At 39.5% G+C, this 22,017-nt stretch overlaps 1 protein-coding gene across 1 annotated transcript in view; it reads right to left on the bottom strand.

Moving 5' to 3' along the window:
- KIF5B (kinesin family member 5B) overlaps window positions 1-19,593 on the bottom strand; it is a 33,622-nt gene extending 14,029 nt beyond the window's left edge. The window contains exons 1-13 of the mRNA XM_030969955.1: window positions 19,233-19,593; window positions 11,806-11,893; window positions 10,156-10,229; window positions 9,608-9,712; window positions 9,152-9,200; window positions 8,797-8,852; window positions 8,599-8,686; window positions 7,079-7,203; window positions 5,556-5,660; window positions 5,015-5,160; window positions 3,388-3,536; window positions 1,842-2,035; window positions 841-909 (exon numbers count right to left, since the gene is read on the bottom strand). Of these exons, the coding sequence (XP_030825815.1) occupies window positions 841-909; window positions 1,842-2,035; window positions 3,388-3,536; window positions 5,015-5,160; window positions 5,556-5,660; window positions 7,079-7,203; window positions 8,599-8,686; window positions 8,797-8,852; window positions 9,152-9,200; window positions 9,608-9,712; window positions 10,156-10,229; window positions 11,806-11,893; window positions 19,233-19,358 (1,374 nt within the window). The 5' untranslated portion in view covers window positions 19,359-19,593. The remainder of the gene's footprint in view (window positions 1-840; window positions 910-1,841; window positions 2,036-3,387; window positions 3,537-5,014; window positions 5,161-5,555; window positions 5,661-7,078; window positions 7,204-8,598; window positions 8,687-8,796; window positions 8,853-9,151; window positions 9,201-9,607; window positions 9,713-10,155; window positions 10,230-11,805; window positions 11,894-19,232) is intronic.
- Window positions 19,594-22,017: the final 2,424 nt, after the last annotated feature.

Here is a 22,017-nt window from a genome sequence, read left to right as displayed (position 1 = left end):
AGTAGCAACTAGAAATGCACATGGAATATTGCAAGTTCTCAAAAAAGCCACTGAACACTACTCATGAGTCTGGAGTTATCAATAGTCTAGGGACTAAACTTCAGCATTTTAACATTGTTAGCTGCTGAAGAATAACTAGACAAAGGGTACAATTGCTAAACAAGCAGATTTATTTATTTAAATTAGATTCAACAGTAGCTCCAACTTCCCTAGTCCTTAGGCCATTTCCTTCTGAATATGCACACAAAGATCACTTTTTTACGTTTGTGCTATAGAGAAATAATTTTTCTAATATTTTGGCTAAATGAAATTTTCATTATTAATAGGAATTTCCCCTCATGAATTTATATCCCTGGCAACATGTGCATACAAATAATTTGAATATTCTAGCAAGTATGGTGTGTATTAACACACAGATACTTCCTTTTTCATTATGGGCCAATAAATTCCCCTTCTCTCCCTTCCCTCTTTGTACAGCAACTGGCCAGAAGGAAACCTTAGAACAGATTTCTTACATTAAATCAAGTTACCTTCAGTTTTGACAACCTGCTAACTCTGCATAGGGAAGACAACTGTCTTTGCATAAAATACTTCAATTTTTTCAATCTTCATGGATACTTAACATCCAAGTAAAGCTGGTTTAAGTTTGGCCATCAGCACCGTGTAGGTCGGAGGAAGGAACAGGCAGAGCATTTAGATCAGGCATAGAAGAGAACTATTGTGCAGCAGTAAGCTTTCATTCTACTCCCTGGTCATAAACTGTGACCCATTCCAAATACCACCAATTTCTTTAATGGAAAGACAATGAAAATAAAATATAGATGCAAGAGCAAAACTCACCTCTTCCTGATCCAACATTTGTGTCTTCAGTTTTTCTACTAGCTGACTCTGCTGATTAATTTCTTCATCCTGTAGTTGAAATAAGACTGTGTTCATTAAACTGACAAATACCACTCAGAAAAAACTAATCTACAAGACAGCAGACATTAGGTATCTAACTTTTCTCTATTCCAAGATAATTACACAAAAAAGCAGTAAAAGTAAAAAACAATTATTTTCACTGGTTGATTCATTAGGCTCTTAACCTGGCATGCATGTGTAATACACCATCTTTCAGAGACAAAAGTCTTATACCTGTGCTTTTGCAAGCCTTCTCCAAGTTGTTCTAATTTCTAAATTAATTGTTAATTAAAATATTTTTTTATTCAAATACAGTACTATTGCTTAAATTTGAGGTTATTTATTTCAAATAAAACATCCAAAACATGAAAAGAAAAAAATGTTGCCTTCCAATTACTCATTTTACCACATCCATTGTTTTCCAACTAACAAACGATACTCCTTTAGCACCAGGTAAGGCAACTCTGATTTCTCTTAATCAGAATTAAGAGGAAGCACTATCACCAAATACTTAAACAAGCTGAGCTAACAAATGAATACTGGCAAATTAAACACAGAATCACAAATAACCTGAGCTGGAAGGGACCCATCAGGATCAACAAGCCCAACTCTCAGCCCCGTGCAGGACACCCTGAGAGTCACACCCTGTGTCCCAGAGCATTGTCCAAAGGCTTCTGGAACTCTGTCAAGTTTGGTGCTGTGACTACTTCCCTGGGGAACCTGTTCCAGTGCTCAACCTCCCTCTGGATGAAGGACCTTTTCTAATATCCAACCTAAACCTCCCCTGACACAACTTCAGGCCATTTCCTCAAGTCAGAAGAGTGAAGAGATCTGTAACTGCCCCTTGGCTTCTCCTCCTGAGAATGCTGAAGACATATTATACAAAAATATAGATCAAGACATATTTTCAAGAGCTCTTACATTAAGTAAGAATGGCATACCTTGTCATCCAGTTGTTTGTAAAGTTTGGCAATTTCTTCCTCACATTTCCTTCTCTCAGCATCAGTGAAATTGCCAGTTACTCCAATTGTAGTAGCTGGTTTATCATTAATAACAGTAATATCCTTGTCCACTGCAAAAGCTTCTAAGTTGGCCTTCTCCTTGTCAAACTGTTCATCAACTGGTACAGTCTCCCCTTAAAAGTAACCTTAATTTTAGTATAGTTAGCCATGACATATTTCCCACAAAATTACCCTTGAGAAGTATTATGTATTTCCTACTAACAGTTTTACATAGTTAATAAGCAGTTGAGTTCAGCTGATTACTTGGCAAAAAAAAAGACGACTAGATCATCCAAACTATTTCCTGCTTACCACAAAACATCGTATTTCACCCAGTTACTCTGCTATGAGCTCCAAACTACACATCAAACCTTATCTTCTGGAAAGTCACCTAACTTTCCCAGAAGACATAAAACTCTCTCTCTCCCTTGGCACTGTTTTACTAGGTAGCCACATTTACTTTTACATTGCTCTGCTTCTAATGTAAAATCTTTTCAGTTACACTTCTATCCTTTTATGTTCATAGAGATTTTTCTCTATGAGAACACTTTAACTTCAGAGAGAAGAAGACAGAACATACCAAGGCACTTTTCTAGTAAATTAAACTATATTTCTTAGTGCTTTATTCAAAACATTTCTTGCAGTCCTTGGAAGGTATAGGTTTTTTCCAACACTCCAGTATCTCATGTTAAGTATAGTTCTTTCAGAATATTTACATTTCAGGTGTGGCCTCATACCAGCTCTATGAAACAGTAAAAAAACCCCAACAAAAACAAACAAACAAAAAACCCCCTACATCCTACCAAACCTATTTCAGCAAACCCATTTTTTTCAGATTTGTATCAGGATGTGGTGCAGTTGTCAGATTTCAAAATCACCTTCTACAGCTGCAAAACTCCAGAGTATATCTGCATGACCTATGTTCTCTTTTCCTGAATTTATGGCTTCACTATTAACTTGCAATTTGCCAGCCATTGGAACTGATAAGAAGTTAATCATTCAGGAAGAATTAACAGGCACATATTTGGTACTGTCAGCAACTTTGGGGTTTGGGTGGGTTTTTTGCCTATTCATATGCTTGAGTTTTAAAGGAGGGCAAGATCTTTTAATATTGTTTTGAATCACAAAACCAAAACAGAGGAAACATTTTACTTAATTTCTGCACTTACAAATAAAATCAGTTTTTTGTTCCCCAAAATAGATTTTTTTACAATGTAAATAACTCTAGCCCTGCTAGAAAACTAAGTGTTGAACAATCTAACAGGAATACACTTTCAGACATTTTTGTCATAACATGATTATTAGAAATTATTTCAGTTGCAATAAAGTGAAAAATATCATGCTCCAAAGCTGACTTACTCCTACAGCTTTACGTCCTTATTACTGCTTTGCATAGTGCTCTTAGCCATTTCTGGTAGCCTGAATACTACTCAGTGTGTGTTGTCTTGCCTGAAGTTTGCAGAATAATAATAAAACTGCTTCTCACCGTTCCTCCATCTGTTGAGCTCATTTTCCAGCCACTGTATGGTGTTACGCAGAGTCTTGTTTTTCTCTTTTTCCTTCTCATACTTTTTCTTCCACTGTTCTGCAGTGAGCTCCACATTGACACAGACCGTGTTCTTAATGGTCTTTGCTCTAGACAGAGAAAGCAAAAAGCTCTGAAACTTCTATTTTAAAGAAAGGAATTAAAGGTTACTAAATAACATGTTCACACATCACTAGTGAAAACAAATATTCCCATATCTTTCAAAACCTTATTTCTATTCCCTGTCAAGTTACTAATCTTTCAATTGGATTGACACAACTGTCAAAGGACAGAGCAACACAACTTTTGGAAAGTTGAGAAATCTCCAGCTGATTGAGTTGGAAAAATTAAGCTGCATACCTTCATCTGAAAGAATTGAGGTCAGGACAGTTGTACACAGTTTTGAACAAAGGACAGTAACCTTCATCTAGCAAACACTGTCCAATGGAGAGGACACTTCTAGCATGCAAACCATCTGGTTTATCTAAGAAACAGCTCAATTCAACAAAAAGCAAAATCTTAGGGACACATTACTACTAAAATAGATATGCTTTTCTACTATGTTATATGAATACTATATAGACTTCAGTTACTACAGCTGAGAGCTTCAGCATAAATTTGATATCCCTAGGAAGTTGAATTATTATACTGGACTAACTGTAGTGGCTGAGACAGGAATGCACTCTGTTAACTCCTGAAAACATCAAGAGCACAAGGCAGTGAAACTACATAGCTGCAGCTGGAAGACACTTTCCAGTAGCTCATTCACAGAATGATAAAAGGAAAAGACCTCCTCCCTTCTAAAAGGAAACCCAAAACCTCCACTGCTGCAGAATGCAGTCACTACTCCATTCTCACTAACTATTCATATTCTGCCAGATTTCTAATCTGGTCTATTTTCAATAATACAAAATGAAAATATTGGTCTTCTCAGAGAAGACCAGTAGGAAACCGTCTTGTTGGACTGAAGTGGCAGAGGTACATTAACATCAAAGACCAGATGGACTAGCAAAACATTGACTGGTTTTGGAATGTACTCCACTAAATGGTGTGATTCAATCTAGTGGTCAGGAACTGGAGTATAACAAAGCAGCAACAATAATACAGTGGTAAAGAAAAACTACCTAACAAAGTATCTAATTGGAAATGAGTGTGTATAAATTCAGTTACAAATGACACAGGAATTCACAAGAATAATTTCAAAGTTTACTGGAGTGTTAGATACAGACTAGAGAACAGGCTCTCCTGGCAAATAAAGGATTCAACTTACCAGGGAAGAGCTCCTTCCTACCTACTTTAGGGAGGGCAGGGGACAGGGAAGTACTTATAGCCCTTGAAGTTTATACATTAAACCACAATTTGAACTAAATTATATGCTTTTCCTGAAAATACAATCTTCAGGATCCTGGCTGGTTTAAGGATTTATATATATGTTAAGAGACAAGACAGATCACAACACTTAGGCATGTATACACTGAATAATTACAGAAACAAAGTAAACATTCTAATTAATTTGGTTCAAGAATCTTAATAGAGCAACTTACTTATTTCTCATTGTGCATTTATTCCTATTAAGTCACGTACTCACCTTTGGCCAAACAGAAGAGTAGATTTAGTTTCAGATTCATTGTAAGAAGATGGAGAACAGCAAATAACAATAGTGGTTCTGCAATTACCCCCTAGTGAATCTTGAAGGATTCTGGTCATTTTGCTATCACGATATGGAACATAGGTCTATCAAGGAAGAGGTTAAATGATCAGTCACGGGTTTTCAGACACATTTAATTTGCTGAAATATGAACTACACTTTTGCTAGGTATGACCTAATTAGAAAGATATTAAATTCTACTTTAATTCATTAATCAAAAGACTGAAGATGCATGGGATGACAAAATTGTATTTCTATGTTTGGCAACCTTTACAGCACAAGGAAACTTTCAGTATGGTGCTCAGGTCCCTCAGCATTAAATGTAACTTATTAATCTTTACTGTCAATACAGTACAAGAGTAATGGCCACCTGCAATGCACTGGCTCATATCACTGAGACTGGTAAGAATTTCTGCACGCTGCATTCAGAGATGCAAGCTTTTAACCTTTAAGTAAAAAAAAGACAAAAGAGAACACTTACACTGCTTTCAGCCAGGGCTGAGATGACATTTCCAAGAGCAGACAAAGACTTGTTGATGTTCTTGGCCTCATCCAGCACAGCACCTTCTGCTCCAGTTTTACTAACCTGTATAATATTTCAGGACATTACTAAATGCATCTTCAAAACATACCTTCAAAATTTAAGAGAAAACTTATGTAATTTCCCCACTTATAAGTCAGTCACCCTGACTTTATGAGGTACACATAAGCCAACTCTTAGTCAGACTTTCCCCAATTCATTATCAATTTCTCATTCAAAACTCAGTGTCCGAAGACACTTCACATGTTTTTAACTGAAGTGAATATTCTCTCTGCAAAGTACACCTTTTTGTAGCAGATAAATGTATAGTTAATAACTTTTGTCAAATTAACAACTTCAGAAGTTTTTTTAAGTCTGTGAAAAAGATTAATTCCTTAAAAGTAAATAAGCATTATGAAAAGTTTGTCCTTAAAATCAAACTACCTCTCTCCTTTAAAAACCCTAACAAAACAAACCATAAAATCCAAACCACATACCACTACTACCCCTGGAAAATACAGCAGAAAATCTTCACAAGCATAAATTGTGAGAACAGATTTTAGAGGCAGAATCTGACCTACATGGGTGCTCTAGGAGCTTAAGTATGTAGCAGAAACAGGAAAAAATCTGACCTGATGCCATTCTATCTACCTTGCCTCTTTTGTCTCTAGGGCTGAATTTGACTTACAGTTCTATAACCCTCCCTTTAGTATTTCCACCCAGCTGTGGCCATGACTACAATGAAACAATTCTACCTTCCTGTGTATAAACCAATGCAAGGCATTAGAAAACTCCATGCATTTCGAAGGGACTGGGGAAATGCACCAATGTAAAGCTTGAAACAAACACTGATAGGAACTACAAAGAAAGGAGACCTGCAACCCGGCTCTTTTCTTTAAAAGAAAAAAAGACTCTGACTAAAGAAACACATTTCAAAATAAATACAGGATCAGAGACAACAATAAGGTCATAGAACAATGATGTAAGGAAAAGCAACAGCAAGCCTGGAGGTAAAGACGGGGATAAACTCAGAAGCAAAGATGAAAAGAATGTCAGAAATCCAGCTTTCAGAAGACTAATTACAGTATATATTTCCTTCTCTGCTTTAAGCTACTGATATAGGAAAGCAAGCTGCCAACCAATGTTAATCAGATTTTCAGATTAAGAAACTTGGTATCACTACATAAGAAAATCCAGATATTCCACAACCATAAAACTTGATTCCTGTACCTGGCTAACCCACACATCTCAGATACTGAAACTGAACTTTACCCTCTTTCCCCTCCCTAGTCTAGATTTACAAATCCTGACTTGCAGAAATGTGGATCAGCTTAAAGCATCTAACAGCTAAGCCAGCCTAGGATTCAGAAACCATATTTCAACATCAAAATTGACACACCTCAGAGATGACAACTGAACCATGTAAAATACTTGACTGTAAAGAAAAACATTGTTTCAGAGCAGAAAGAGAAACTTATAATTACCTTCTCACTACCTGCCAAGTCCACAAGGTAAAGCTTTCCACTTAGTTTCTGTTCTGTTTGAGTATTCTCTTGTTTTACATTAATAAGAAAAATACTATGACTTCGGGAGCTGTGTTCATTCATATCTATAATTAAAAATAAACACATCAAAAAGTACAATCAGTCTCACTTAAAACAACACCTCCCCACAGTGCAGCAAGAGATCCAAAGCTAATGAAGCTGGATAGTGTAATCTCTCAATGACAGCAGATCTAGAGGCAGCAAAACCAATGGTATCATTTAATTGGGTAAGAAAGATCCAGTTTTCCCTTGGGCTCCTATTAATATCATATAAGTTCACTCATCAGGTTTGCTAGCATGTCAACCATGGATTTCACACATTAATTTACTTTATTAGAACAGAAAGTATTATTTAGTTCTTGATAGGTGAGTCTTTTGAAGACTTCCAGTGTACCCCATTTTATCCTTCTCTTGAAAATTTTAACTGGCCATAGCCTTTCATCCCTGTCTTGTATTGCCCCCTCTGCTGTGAAACATTAAGAGAAAACAAGAGTGTTGAATTTAAAGTATTATTTTAATCCAGTAACAAAATTTAATCTGAATGAGAACATCTGGCCATTTCTTCTTCCTTTTAAGTATACATCCCTCACAGTTCTAAAAGTACCAGCTTACTGATGTTAAAGAAGCACAGAACACAAAATAATATTCTATCCAAATTTTCTGAGTGCAGTCCCCACTTGAACCTTTTTACTTAGGAGCAATGAAGCAAAACCACAAGACTGAAACATTCCTTAAAAGGAACATATTATTTTTGTTTTTGATCCTTAACCTAAGAAATGAGAAGAAAACACTTCTATTTTCTTAATCACTGTAGAATCTCTTCCCGAATAAAGAACTAAACACAGGAAGATTGTGAAATATCCTGAAATTTGCTCTGAGACTTCTGACAGTCACCTCAGTTGCTAAGAACTCAAGTCTTACTCTGCATGCACCTACATCTTCCCTTGCCATCTAACCCCTCTGTCCTTTCCAAATCCTGCTTTTTGTGGGAATTTGGAGACCTATGGCATGGCTCCTTGCAACTTAGTTGCATGCTAGAGCCGAAAATACTGGGATGCTGTTCAAATCTACAGCAGGTCTGAATTCTGATCAGCTGCTCTTGGAATATGCAACAGAATGATCAAACTGTGGATGACCCACACTTAAGAGATTTCTAGGTTAATTGAAACAAATTCCACAAACTGGGATTCTGCACTATTCCTAAAGCAGAACTACACCTTTTTGTCCAGCGATACACAGTTCCTCACTGATGACTTACTTTCTCCTTTCAATCCCAGTCTAAGCAACATGATCTAACCAGAAATGAACTGAAATACTTGTTTATGAAACACATACTGAAACTGCTTATGCCAGACCATTTCAAACACCTGAATTATTTAGCTCACTATCTGTGCCTCCCCTCCTTTTTTAAGGCATACAAATAGACAAATCACTAAAAGGAAACAGAAGAGGATACTTACTTGTAACTGCTACGTGTCGATTTGATTTTCCTTCATCTATAGTATCCATAACTTCTTCTGGACTACATACAAACCGCTCTGTGCAACCCTTTGGAAAAAAAAGGGGGATTGTGAAAAATAACACCACATAAACAAGGCACGAGTAAGTGGTGCACACTAGAGGAGTGCAACATGAAAATACATCAGACTGATGCTCACCTTTACATAGGGAACTCTATTTTTGTCCTCATGAACAGAAAGATTGGTCTTTGAAACTGGAAGAGAAAACATTCCAAAGCTAAGGCAAAACTGAATGAGAGCACTGCATACAATGCATGCCCAAGTCATAGATGTTACCTCTCAGCAACATCTGACAAAAACTTAACATACAAGAAAGCACCACCACTGCAGCTTTAGTAATATCATATAGATGAGCTCCATGCTTTCCTATTATGATGTACCCTTATCATGCAAAGTTATTAGCATAATGAATACTTAAGTAACATAAGGGGCTTTTTACTATGTCTCTCCAGAATAATTTATTTTATATGTTCGATACAAATAAAAGTCTTACCATCCAAAAGGTCCCTTATTTTATCCAAGTATATTTCAAAATATGACACCTAGAAGTAAGAAGAGGAAAAGAGATATATCAGGAGGCAGGAATGCTTTGCTTCTTGATCACAAGGATTCAGCATGATTACTATCACCTCCCACATAACACTACATCCAGCTCAAGTTCTTAAGGCTGAATTAAAATGTATCTTTAAGAAGAAACTGTTTTGATCAGAAGTTTCAATCACTCTCAGCACTGCCACAGGTTATCAGCATAGTTTCCATCAATGTTGAATAGAACAAAATGAAAGTTTTAACATAATTCTTCTTTAGGAAAAATCAGTTACTTCAGTAATAACTCAAGTTATCAGATTTCCAAGTCACAGGCATTTGAAACAGATACAGAATATCCATTCACACACAGACTACCTTCGGATTTCAATACAGATTAAAGTAAAAATGAAGAAAAGTTTACCTTAATATGAAACTCAAGATTCTCATCCATGGAGTAAATATAATTAAAAATATCTTGCACTATTCTTGGAATAATGCCCATTCCATCTGGGTCATGAAGCTTCCCCTTAACAGAAAAAGATAGAATATAACAAAAAAATCATACTCAATCCAGCATTACAAACAGTATTCAAACACAAAACATCTGGTTCAGTCTAACAGACAAAATGCTGACAGGTATGATGCACTTACCCCATGAAGTAAAGTGAGCCCCACAGTTCTCCGAAAGTGAAAAGTTCTACACCTCCCCAAAAGTGAAAAGAACAGCCTCAGAACTCTCCCAAACTACAACCACTGAAATGATGCTATTGATATTATTCCTGTGTTTCTCATCCTGCTACTGAGCATGAAAAAAAACCCACACGGCCATTCTCAGTCCTAAAAAAATAATGGTCTACCAAAATGTTGCAAGAAAAAAACAAGCTGACATCCTATTTCTACAAAGCAAAGACTATTGTGATGAAAAGACATGACAGTGACAGTAAGAAAAAATTATTTTAACATTCTTACTTCCATAGTGTGTGTCTTTCCAGATGATGTTTGCCCATAAGCAAATATTGTACCATTGTATCCCTCAAGTACATCTAAAGAGAAAGAGTATTTTCATTAGTGTTCATTTCCTTCTTCTAAAGATAAGTTGAATTAAATAGAATGCAAGCAAGCAAGTCCTAAAATGCCCAGCAAGTTAAATCACTCAATGTCTGGGAACCTTGTGCTAAAGTTAGGGGGAGGGAGGATTTCCTCCCTAAATCTTTTAATGCATTTTGCCATCACTGACAGTGTCCTAGAAGTTCCTGTTTCTTCAACCAGAAAAATCAGGACTTCACATTTAGGAACAAAAAGGAAATCAATGCAATTGCCAGGCTGAACAGATGGTCTTTGATATCTCAGAAGAAACCAAATAGGAGAACATCATCATATTTTCTGCCTTCAGGAAAGTTTAATTATCCAATTGTGATGAGAATGGGCAATGCCCTAAGTGTCAAGCATCTGACTCTTAGGCCATAAGCTTTCTATTTCAAATTATGAATGAACCAAGGAAAGTTTTAGATTGAGGGGTGAGGGGCTGGTGGGCTGGCTTGTTTATGTGTAAGTTACTCTAGAATCACATCCTGCAAGCAAACTTTTATTTTCCAAAAACAAGCACGAGGAGATACTCCAAATGGGGAGGTCTGTGCCACTCCACCATACCTGTAAATCCATTTGTCTCACCACTAGAGCTCATTTGCCACTTGATGCAGCACAGGTGAGAAATGCCACACAGAGCTCAGTCTTGCATGGAGAAAAGGGGCAGCATTACAATTCTTAGCTAAATTCAGTTTTCAAGGAGCAACCTTCTAATCTGAGCCTGATTATTATTTAACTCATTAAAGGGTTAAATACTTGCAGCAGCATGCATTTCACACAGCAATTTACTTTTCTAATGATGAAAAACACAGTATGTTCACCCAATATTCTGTTGGTATTAACTAATAGTTGGTATTTCAGGGACTTCTGACAAGGCTTTATAAAGCTGTTTTGAGTCAGCTTTATAAAGTTGAGTCAATTAGAATTTATTGATGCCCTCAAGAAATGAATCAATTTTATTATCAGGGAACTAGCTAATTGCTTACTACAAAAATGTTCTGTGACATATCCTTCTTTGTAGCAATACTTGATTTTCTGAAAGTACTAGGCCAAATCTCAGAATTCTGTTTTGGAGATATCGTACACCCTAGCATGCACAGCAATAACTCATATTTCACAATTTTCATTTCCTCTTGCATTCCTCCAAACGAACTTCTGTATGATGTTTCTCACCAGTAAATTTGGGAGGCATAGGGAGGGTAGATGACACATCTCAAACTTCTTATTAATCATTATTGTGTTTAATTTCTGACAAATTGTTTTAAATTATCATTGCGGAGAACTGTAAAAAAACCTCTAAAACGTAACAGGTAAACGTTACAAATGTTGCAATCAACTGCAACAGCAGGTTTAATTACAGCATTGACATAATTTATTAGCTCAAGTACAGGATGACTGTACGGTGCTACAATCCATGTTGGCACTTATTAAACATTCCAAAGATAAAAGGCAGCAATAAAAGTATTAGTTTTCAACACTGAAATCCACAGGAATGTGAGATTTTCTTATGGTAAATTTGCTCTTCCACCTTACCTTTGACAATCTTTTTAGCACAGTCATTGTATACTTGTTCTTGTGATGTGTTTGACTGGAATACACGGTCAAATATATATGGCTTGGACTGTAGAAAAAAAACAAAACAGAAGAGTTATCAAAAAATGCTGGAAGTGGAACTGGAAGGTGTTTGTTAATAGTTTAGAAGCACTCTATACTGTCTCAGCCCAATCTTCTATTTTAAGCACTTGAAGACTGTTGCGTGGAAATCAGCTTAAAATAGTGCCGCCTAAATCTTCACACGCTTGCTTACAAGGAAGGCCTTGAATTAAATATATTTGGTTTCAGAGTGTTATCTACATAGTTCGGCAAAACTGCTCTGCCACATGACCTCAAGTTACTTGATTTACAAGGTAAGCCAATGCCTGGTCTGTACATCTAAGAACCCCTTATTCTCACCTACTCTGGTGGTAGGTTTACTCTGGTAAACTACAATAATTAAAAACATACCCCACAACATAGACTACCTGTCTTGGTAGTGTTTCTTGAAAAAATCAAACCAAACAGAAACATTCAACATAAACTATTGTGCCGTATAAGACATCCTTAAAATAAAGCTCCCCAAGCAGAATAAAAAGCGATACTGGGGAAGAAAATCTTTCACAAGACTCACTTTGGGAAAGACTACATGAGGTAGATCTGACAGAATTTTGAGAGGAACGCTGGTTATTGCTTTGTTTTAGAGAAGAGATTCTCATAACAGTTCTAAGCAGCTGACAATCCATTAGGATATAAATGATTACACTCATCTTACAAAGCTCAGTTTTTTTGTAGCACTTTCAGAGCTTGATTTTGTAGGTAGCCAAGCAGATGGGCAAAGTTTACAAAAAACCTAGGTCAGTTAATACTGTTAAACTGTTAAACACCCTGCAACTGTTGAGTGTTCCATTCTGCCCAAATTTAATTCATTATTATCCTCCCACAAGGATATCCTGGAATTGCCTCTCTGGCAAAGAAACAACTATGGCTTCCATCTTTTACCCACCCACATTTGCCTTCCCTGGCTTGGCCTTCCATTTGTCTTCTAATAATATCTAGCACCATACCAAACAAAGCTTTTTGAGACTAAACATATTTATCTGAGGCCTTGAAATCAGGTGGATGAGTGCTCTCTTGGAAAAATAATTACAGAGTTCACTGTATAAATATGTTCAAGAAACCACAAGACTCCGTAGGTAGAAACCGTCCCTAAGGGGCTGAAGTTTGGCAGAACATTTGTTTCACAGCAGGGAAAACACCACCCTCCTCCATTACTCATTTCAGCTTCAAAGACACCTCAAATCCCTGTGTTCTACAGGTAGAATTGAGGCCGTTAGATACACCAGGAGGGACACAACTAACAAGTAACCCTGAGGTAAGAAAATGAAGACTGAGAACACATTACACAAAAAGGAAGATCCTGTAGAAAAGATGACACCATCTTTCTCACTAGCAGCTGTAGTTTCAATAAGACTCCAATTTCACAGATATCAATCAGCTACACTACACACTGCAAGTCAGCTGCACCACAAAACATTAATCAGCTGTTTCATGCTCCAGTGCATATTTATATGCACTGAAATAATTCCATTGTGGAACAGAAAATCAAGCTGCAAGGCCTTCACTTGGGCAGTATTGCCTTTAATTGATCTTGTTTATTTATACAGTGAAAGCTGATAAGCACATGACCAATTTCAAATTCCCTCAAGTTAACAATTGTTACCAATATACAAAACTTAGTAATTTTGGCCAAGAGAATCCTCACAAGGGGGGTCCTGTTGTCACTTGTCACTTCTCCATCCTTTGCATGTGGAAAGTGGAATATTTGCTCACATGTCCTCATTTTTTATCACACCCATGAAAATCCATATTAGTGGCATGTCCCTGTTCCATCATCACTGAGTCAGTATCTAATCAAGGAAGTTTAGACAAGCAGGTTCCAGGATAATTATGTTTTAAGAATGCAAATTACTCCCACTCAGTATGGTTTCACATCTTTGACATCTACAGTGTCTTATCATTTCTCTTTACAGTCTACTTTCTGCAGTAAACAAAGCTAAAACAGCATTACACGGATTACCACGCCCTACAATGTCTCCTCATTACCTTTAAGAGATTAATCAAGAAAGATTAAAGTGTCAGATATTTTTTCTGCACCAGATGCCTTTTCTTCCCCAAGCAGTAAACAATCAGATCTAATGATGAACTGAAGACACAAAAGGCCCAAGCAGCATTGTGTCCCTGACAGGGGTAGTAGCAGTGTCACCAACACAGTACGAGGCTGCTTTGACACACTCCAGAAATTTTCAGAAACTGCTGCTCAAATTCTGTTAAAAATTTAATACATAAGGCCTTATAAGCAAGACATAAAATACCAAGCAAACAAGCAGAACGTCTAACTTTCTCTCTCAGAATCTTTTGGTTCCTTGCCTAGCATTTCTTTTGTCTGTAGTCAACCACAAGACAACTGCAGCTCCCGCAGTTGCCTTGCACTTGAAGGGATGTGGTCTCACAGCAAAACTTTCCAAGTGCTCTCACAGCCTTCAGAAAGGTGCAGCTGCCATGATTCAGCAGTAGTTAAACTGAATCTTAATAAAGGGATGATGCTGAAATACAGTTCCATAGCTAACTTAAAGACTAGTTACTCATTATATAGAAGGATGCTCAGCCAACCTAAATTATACAAAATTTGGAGCATATGTGAGTTTCTGTGGAGAAGTTTTTTGTCAACATATCCAATGAGGACTACAGAAAAATCTGCAATCACAACTACACTGAAAATTTACATCAAAGTCTGAGAAATACTAAAGGTTATCTCCGTAGCTGTAATTAAAAAACCCACTTATTACTATTGCAACTTTCCATAAAGTAAAGAATTGGTTATTCTTAAGATCACCTGAGTCTATCTTACTTCTTATGCACTGATATCTGAAGTAAAGTCAGCAGTAAAAAATTCACTTGAAAAATCAGTAGCATGTTTTTCTACCACAACACATGCAGAAGCTCTTGAATGTTTTTTGCTAGAATGAACAGCTAGAACAGTGCTACAATACCTACCCACGCTTGGCCTATTCCTGGTGAAAGGTTAAAGTGGCATATAATGGGCTTACTTTGCCTTTAAGATCTGCATCTATATTAAAGAATGTTCTTCCCATCAGCACTAAATATGTTAAAAGATTTATCCAAAATGGAATAGTTTCTGGAAAGTGTGATGTCAGATACCTGACTCACTTCTTCCTATTACTAAGCTAAGGTATTGCTGCTTTGACACACCTAATCAAGTCCAACACTGCCAATGGGTGAAAAGGCACAGCTCCAAATTAGTATCTTAATTTCAGGATAAACAAAGAGGATTTTCTTCTTGTCTTAGCCCCATGTACACAAAAGCGCAGCTGATACAGAACAGTCAGTGAATCTCAGCTTTTTGTCCCCTTTTTCTTATTTCTGTGGAAGTACTGCAATTCAAGTATTAACTATTACAGCAGTTATTGTTTGCTATAGAATTACTAAAATATGTGATTTAAAACACTGACTAGAAACTCAATTTCCAGAATGGAAACAGAATATTTTTTGAGTAAGTGTTTCAGCCAAACTTTTTACTTTAGTAAAAAGGTTCTTCTAAAGAGAAAAGCAAGTACTGCTGTTTATAAAAATGGTCACTGAGTTTCAGGACAATAAAACCCAGCAAATATGAGCGAGGTGTTTCTACACAACTGGCACTGCAGCCAGAGAGAAAACCTTTGCCTTTATAGACCCCTGTAAACAAGAATATTTCCTTTCTGTTAAATCATCACACCACTGTCACCTGAAAAGCACCTCTGTTACCCAACACTTAATGGAATAAAGTAAGAAAAAGAAATAGGGAGTAACACTGGAATAACAGTATTATTTCAGCTACAGATTGCAATTCCTGATTCATATTTATAGTACCACTGTAGACATGATGCCTTTTTTTTGTCTCGAATTAAACACTGCTTTCTTTCTGCATTAGCAAATAATAATAACAAAGTTACGTTAAAGAATGCATTTCATTTTTTGAATTTATACAGTCCAGCACAGCCTTCAGCATTTTTCTTCTGAAAAACCTACTACTAAAAGCTGCAGTAGTAGAAGTGACCTTCATTACCTGATTCTAACAACTTTCTCATTTACAATCCAACACCAGTTTAAAAGATAATGAAAAAGAAAGCCAGATGTCTCAAGCTCTTTCCAGGAGCACATCTTAAATATGAAAATACAGACAAGTAGCCATGATTCTTTCCTGAAAGCCATACAAATAAGGAATGGACAACGGTTGTTACTAAAAACCGTTTGGACAATGAGGCATACTGCCCATTCCTGTGCACACCCATCAGGCCCCACCACTGCAGCCACTGGGTAGTGCTGCTTTTGGTTCAGGCTTCAGTTCCAAACCTCATAGTGTCCCTGCATTCAGCAATGTATCTTGTGGGTAGTTTTAAGATGAACAAGACGAGATATAGAACGTTTTTTAAAGAAGATCTATAGATACATTATGCAGAACTATAAAGCAACTCAGCTGCAAGCAGTTTTATATTTGATAAAACAAAGGAGATAATCCCATATCAAACTGCTCTTCCTCCCTGTTCTATCTTACTCAAAAGCCTGAAATCCACTAACAAATTGCTGTCAGTTTTCACATACGAGTACATTTCTAATGTTTAACATAAAAGTCATATAATGAGTAATCCTATAATCTGTTTTAACAAAAGCCTTATACTTAATTAACAGGAGAATCCATTAGGAAAAAATAATTAATAGAAAATTAAGATGGAAAGAAGCCACCTGCAATTAAAAAATTAAAAGCCCCTTACTAGTTAAAAAGTTTCATCCTGTGGAAAGAAAATACTTTGTTTCAGAGTCTGCTCTTTAAAGCAGACCAACACCATACCTCCCCTCAAACTGCTGTTACACACCAGCTACAGTTAAAACTATTATTTTAGCTAACATGGATCAAAATGAGTCACTCGTCCAGAAAGACAAGGATGACATTAACTTCATAGGAGCTTGGAAAAGAAGGGAAGACAGCTAGCTCAGAGATGACAGGGGAGTCAAGGAAGGAGGAGGGTTTGCTTATAGTCACTGATTTTCCTCCCCAGCTTCCTCCAGAGGAGTCAAATCTGCAGCCTGGGATCAGCTCTGCTTCCGCTGCCTCCCAGTCTTCACATCCCATCGACCATTACAGGCAACTCCCATCCCAAGTTGTTTATTATTATTATTATTATTATTATTATTATTATTATTATTATTATTATTATTATTATTATTATTAACACAGCCTCCACTGCTACAGCCTCAGCCAGGCACCCACGGGAGGTGCAAGTCCTTCAGGCAGCTGAGGGAAGCAGCTATAAAAAACCCAAAGTGGCTCAATTACTGCTCAACAGGCAGCAACAAGGACAGAAACCAAAGAGCTGAGGTAACCAAACACAGAGCTTATGGAGGAAGCCTTTTAGACACTGTTTCATGAGCACTGCTTCTGTATCCTCCCTCGGGCAATTCTGCAACCCACAGAAACAAGTGGTGCCTGGCTACAGGCTCAGGTTAGAGGGTCCCTAAATTTGTAAAAGCTCAGTCAAGCTATTAAAAACAAAACTACCAAACACAAGTTATTGTCAAGAGTTTTAGAGATTCAAGTCATAATTTTGAGGATACCAATCTTGTAGCCACCATTACAAAGACAAAATCAGAGAGTATCAAACCTTTATTCAAATTTTGTGAAACAAGACAGGAATACTGTCACTGCTACTCAATTTAGTAATTCTGGGGGTGTTTTTCCCCAAGTCAGACAGAGCAAGTCCTGGATCCAGGACAACTGGGAAATTGCTGTGATTTTTACCAAGGTGAAATAACCAAGGTACAGTTGGCAACACTAAACATCAATCCTGAGCAGAAAGCCCCACATGATCCCGCAGGAGCACATCATCAAATTATTCTACTCAGATACAGAACCACCTCAGCACAATCTACATTTCAGATAATTTTAAAGTGCACCTAAAGAGTATTTTAAAAAGATAAGCTTTCATTTATACCAGGGCTACTGAAAGAAAATTTATTTTAAAGTCAGAACACATGAAGGTTTCTACACTAAACTGTGGATTTTAAACACACCATGCAGTGTCACAATGAATGGGTATTCACTGATGAAAATGAGATTATCCACTCTAGTTAAATTTTCTATTTTCCAGGATTGGTTCCTTACTCTGAGTTTACCTGTACAACCTCAGGAAGAAGTGATGTACTCCAAGATAGTAACTTGCCAGCTGAAATGAGCCCAAATTACCTCATTTCACAAGCATGCTATTGTTCTTGTCATTCCAGACTCACGGAATTCCATATCTTATTGACAAATTCAGCCGAATATTAACAGACTAAAGCATTAGAATTTAGTAACTTCTCTTACAAAAAAGTAATTTATTAAATTGCCTATTAAATCTGCAATGTCAGATATTGTGCAAAAAAGCTATTATTGGTAGCCTCAAAAACCAAAACAAACCCCCAAATTTTTAGACAGACAACTGGCCTCTAAGTTACTTTCAGCAAGCAAGTAGTCTCTCATGAAATATATTTGCACAAAAACACAAATTAAGAGCTAACAAAAACAAAACAAACATTGGGGCTAAAGTGTGTTTGTACAACACCAACCAAACCAGGCAAGAAACTACCGTACTTTATTTTTATATTCCAGGTCCACTTTGCAGCTAGCTATGATCCACGGAAGAAAAAGGAAAGGATTATCTTTTCCCCTACAATATCCATATTGTTTTTAACGGGCCTCATAACTTGCAAGGAGACTCCAGTTAAAATACATTTACGAACGTGTAGTAAGGCAAATAGTCTGTTTATTCTGATTTAACAACAACAGAAAAGAAGCTGTCAGCTGAAGACTGATGTACAGATCTTGAGCACTAATTCTCGGGAGCCTGCACGGTCATTCCGCATTTCTCCCCAGAACTCTCCGCAGACAGTTACGGGGCGGCAGCTCCCATGCGTGCCCGTACAGTCACACACAGGGCCCGGGGAGCGCCCGGCCGGCGGACACTGCAGGACTCGCCCTCACTCCGCACCTCGGCACTGGGCCTTTGGCCGGAGCCTTTGTCACAGGCCCCCTGAGCTGCCCCCACCGCCCCGTCCCCACAGCCCCACGCCCCTCTGCCCCACCGCCTCCATGCCCAGACCAGCCCACCCCGCCCGCAGCCGTCCCTGCCCCCTTTCCCCTTTTCCTCGGTCTCCAAGGAGGCCGCTCCCCTTCCCGAGGCGTCCCCGCCCGCGGGCGCTCCCGAGCCCTCCCGCCTCACCGCGCGCCCATCCCCGCGGCGCCTGACCCCGCCGACCCCTGACACCCCCTCCCGCCCTGCCTCCCTCCCCCGCGGCGCTGCCCGCCTCTCCCGCCCGGGGCGGCCCCTCACCGCGATGACGACGGTGTCTTCGCCCTGGAACTTAGCGATGTACTTGTCGCCTCGGGCCACTTCGGACTCGTTGAGGGGCCTGAAGCGACACATCACTTTGATGTTACACTCCGCCGGGTCCGCCATCTTAGGCCACCGCCGCCTCCGGGGCGCTCAGCTCCGCCGCCACCAGCTGCCGCCGCCGCACTGCCCGCGCCGGGGGTCTCACAAGCCGCCGTGGCCGGGAAACCCGCGCCCGCCCCGGCAGGAGGGAAAAGGGAAGGGCTCCTTCCTGGCCGCCGCCGCCGCCTCCCGCTCTCACTTCCTCCCCAACATGGCACCGGCCATGGCGGCTGCGGCCGCGGCTCCCGCCCCGCCCCGCCGGTGGGGCGGGGCGGGTGACGTCACCCACCGCAGCGCCCGCCCCGCCCCCAGCCCCGCCCTGTGCGCAGGCGCGGCACCGCCCCAGGCGGGCGGGGCGGTGCCCGCGGGCCGCCGGGGGCGCTGGCAGGGGCGGGGCTGCATCAGGCGGGCGGGGCCGCCATGGCACCGCCCGCGGCCGCGGCTCCTGTGGCGGCGCGCCTGGACTCCAGGAACCGTAAACTCATAGAATTATGGAATTATAGACTCCTGGAATCATGGAATCATCAAGGTTGGAAGAGACCCTTAAGATCATCAAGTCCAACCGCCAACTCAGCACTACCCCTGTGACCCCTAAAGCACTAAACCATATCACCCAACGCCCCTAAAGCACTAAACCATCACCCAGCGCCAGATCCAGATGCCTCTTAAACACCTCCAGGGATGGTGACTCCACCACGTTCCTGGGCAACCTGGCATCATCCACACCGAATCACAGAATCAGGTTGGAAGAGCCCTGAGGTCATCGAGTACAACGTATGACCAAACATCATCATGTCAACTAAATGCCACAACCAGTCTTTCCTTAAACACATCCTGGGACAGTCAGCACAGCCTCCCTGAGCAGCCCATTCCAATGTCTAACAACCATTTCTGTGAGGAAATTCTTTCTGCTGTCCAACCTGAACCTCCCTTGGGCCATCTTAAGGCTAAGTCCCCTTGCCCAGTTGCTGGTTGCCTGGGAGAAGAGGCTGACCTCACCTGGCTACAGCTCCTTTCAGGCGGTTACAGAGTGAAAAAATTACCCCTGAGCCTCCTTTTCTCCAGGCTAAACACCCCCAGCTCCCTCATATCAGCTGAGGGCTGCAGAGGTGAGGCCTTGCCGGCCACCCTGGTGAGGAGTGTTGGGCACCAATCTGCGCTGCCACCTCAGCTCCGCTGGCAGCTGGTGTCAGAGAGGTGACACAGCCATGTCACCAAGGTTTCCAATACAGGTGTGCTGTCTGATGAGGGCAATCCATTTGCTCAATGTGGCGTTGGCGGCGTGGTGGGTAGAGGGAACCTTACAATTAAGTATCTATCCCAGCCCTGGCATGGCAGTGCTGGGGACAGCACTGTGTGCGTGACAAAACTGAGGGGCCGAGTGTGAGGTAAAGGCTTAAAGCAGGTGGTTGAGACAGGAACCTATAATATTTGGGATTTGTTTGTTTGTTTACATTTCTTTTCCTCTGCTGGCTAAAAGGGGGAAAATTCAAATCCGTGAGGTGTTCATAGATGCCAGGGTGATGCCAGTGTGCCCTCATTGCCTGTGTGTGTCCTGGAGCTGGAACCCAGCGAGAGCGATCAGAGAACACACAGCCCACAGCTCTTCCTCCCTGTTCCTCCCTGGAGGTGGTGTCATCTCCAGGACGGAAACTGTCGCCATGTCTTCATCCTAAATAAAAAACCCCAAAAAAACAACTGGACAGCAATTTTTTAAAGCTTAATTTATTGCAAGTTTTTTTTATGTTATTTATTATAACCAGGGGCTCTAAATCTAGCTGACCAAAACCTAGTGACTGTATCTAGACAAAAACATCAAGTAAGCCATTCTGATAGAGAGCCCCAAGACTCTCACACTTTTGCAATTGTGCCTTTTACATCCAGGCGTGAACTTTCAGATTGGAACAAAGTACAAACTCACAGCTTGGCTGAGTTCAGCTAGTTTCCTGACAGAAATCGTGATTTGTACAGGTAATTTTTCAAATAGCCTTGAAGATAATAAAAAAAAAAAAAACAGAAAAAATGATAGGGAGCCTTTCTCTTAAGTTAGAATGACTCAGAAGAGCAGTATGTTTCCCTTAAAAGTACTCATTTTTCATAATAAAAAAGGGAGGAAATACTGTGAATTTTAACAGGGACTTAACAGGGACTATCTGTAATCAGGAATCCCCCATTGTTAAGACTTCTCAGTTTAGGGATTTCAGTGATGTGTTTTTACTTAGGATAGGTGTGCAAGGCAAACACTTCAAAAGTGCTCCACATGACAGAAAAATGGTCTAATAATCTAGTTGTACTTATAGGTTCTTTTCACACAGTAATGCAAAAAATATTTCTGTGCCTAGTTTATCTTATGAGGTAAGCTAAATCTTCTAAACCGAGTTCGTGTTATAACAAGTTTATTTTTCCTCTGTGATTAAAAATGCAACAGGACTGTGCTGTCTTATGCAGGGCAGCAACAATGATGTGTCCACACCTATGAGCACATGTGGAAATAGTTGTCTGGAAAAGCCAAGATATAGGCTCAGTCTGTAGAAGGTGCAGTGCTAGTCCACAACATCTAGCTTATGAGATATACACAGACATCTGTCTACAGTTTTCAATAAAATGTTTTAAACATAATTGTTACTAGGTTTTACATGTCAGAAAACCTGTTTTAGTTGGTTGCTGTTTTAGAAATTATTAC

The sequence above is a fragment of the Camarhynchus parvulus genome, chromosome 2 (genome assembly GCF_901933205.1).
Source record: "Camarhynchus parvulus chromosome 2, STF_HiC, whole genome shotgun sequence".
Lineage (NCBI taxonomy): Eukaryota > Metazoa > Chordata > Aves > Passeriformes > Thraupidae > Camarhynchus > Camarhynchus parvulus.
The sequence above is the reverse complement of the archived record's forward strand: the minus strand, read 5'-3'. Positions and strand labels throughout refer to the sequence as shown.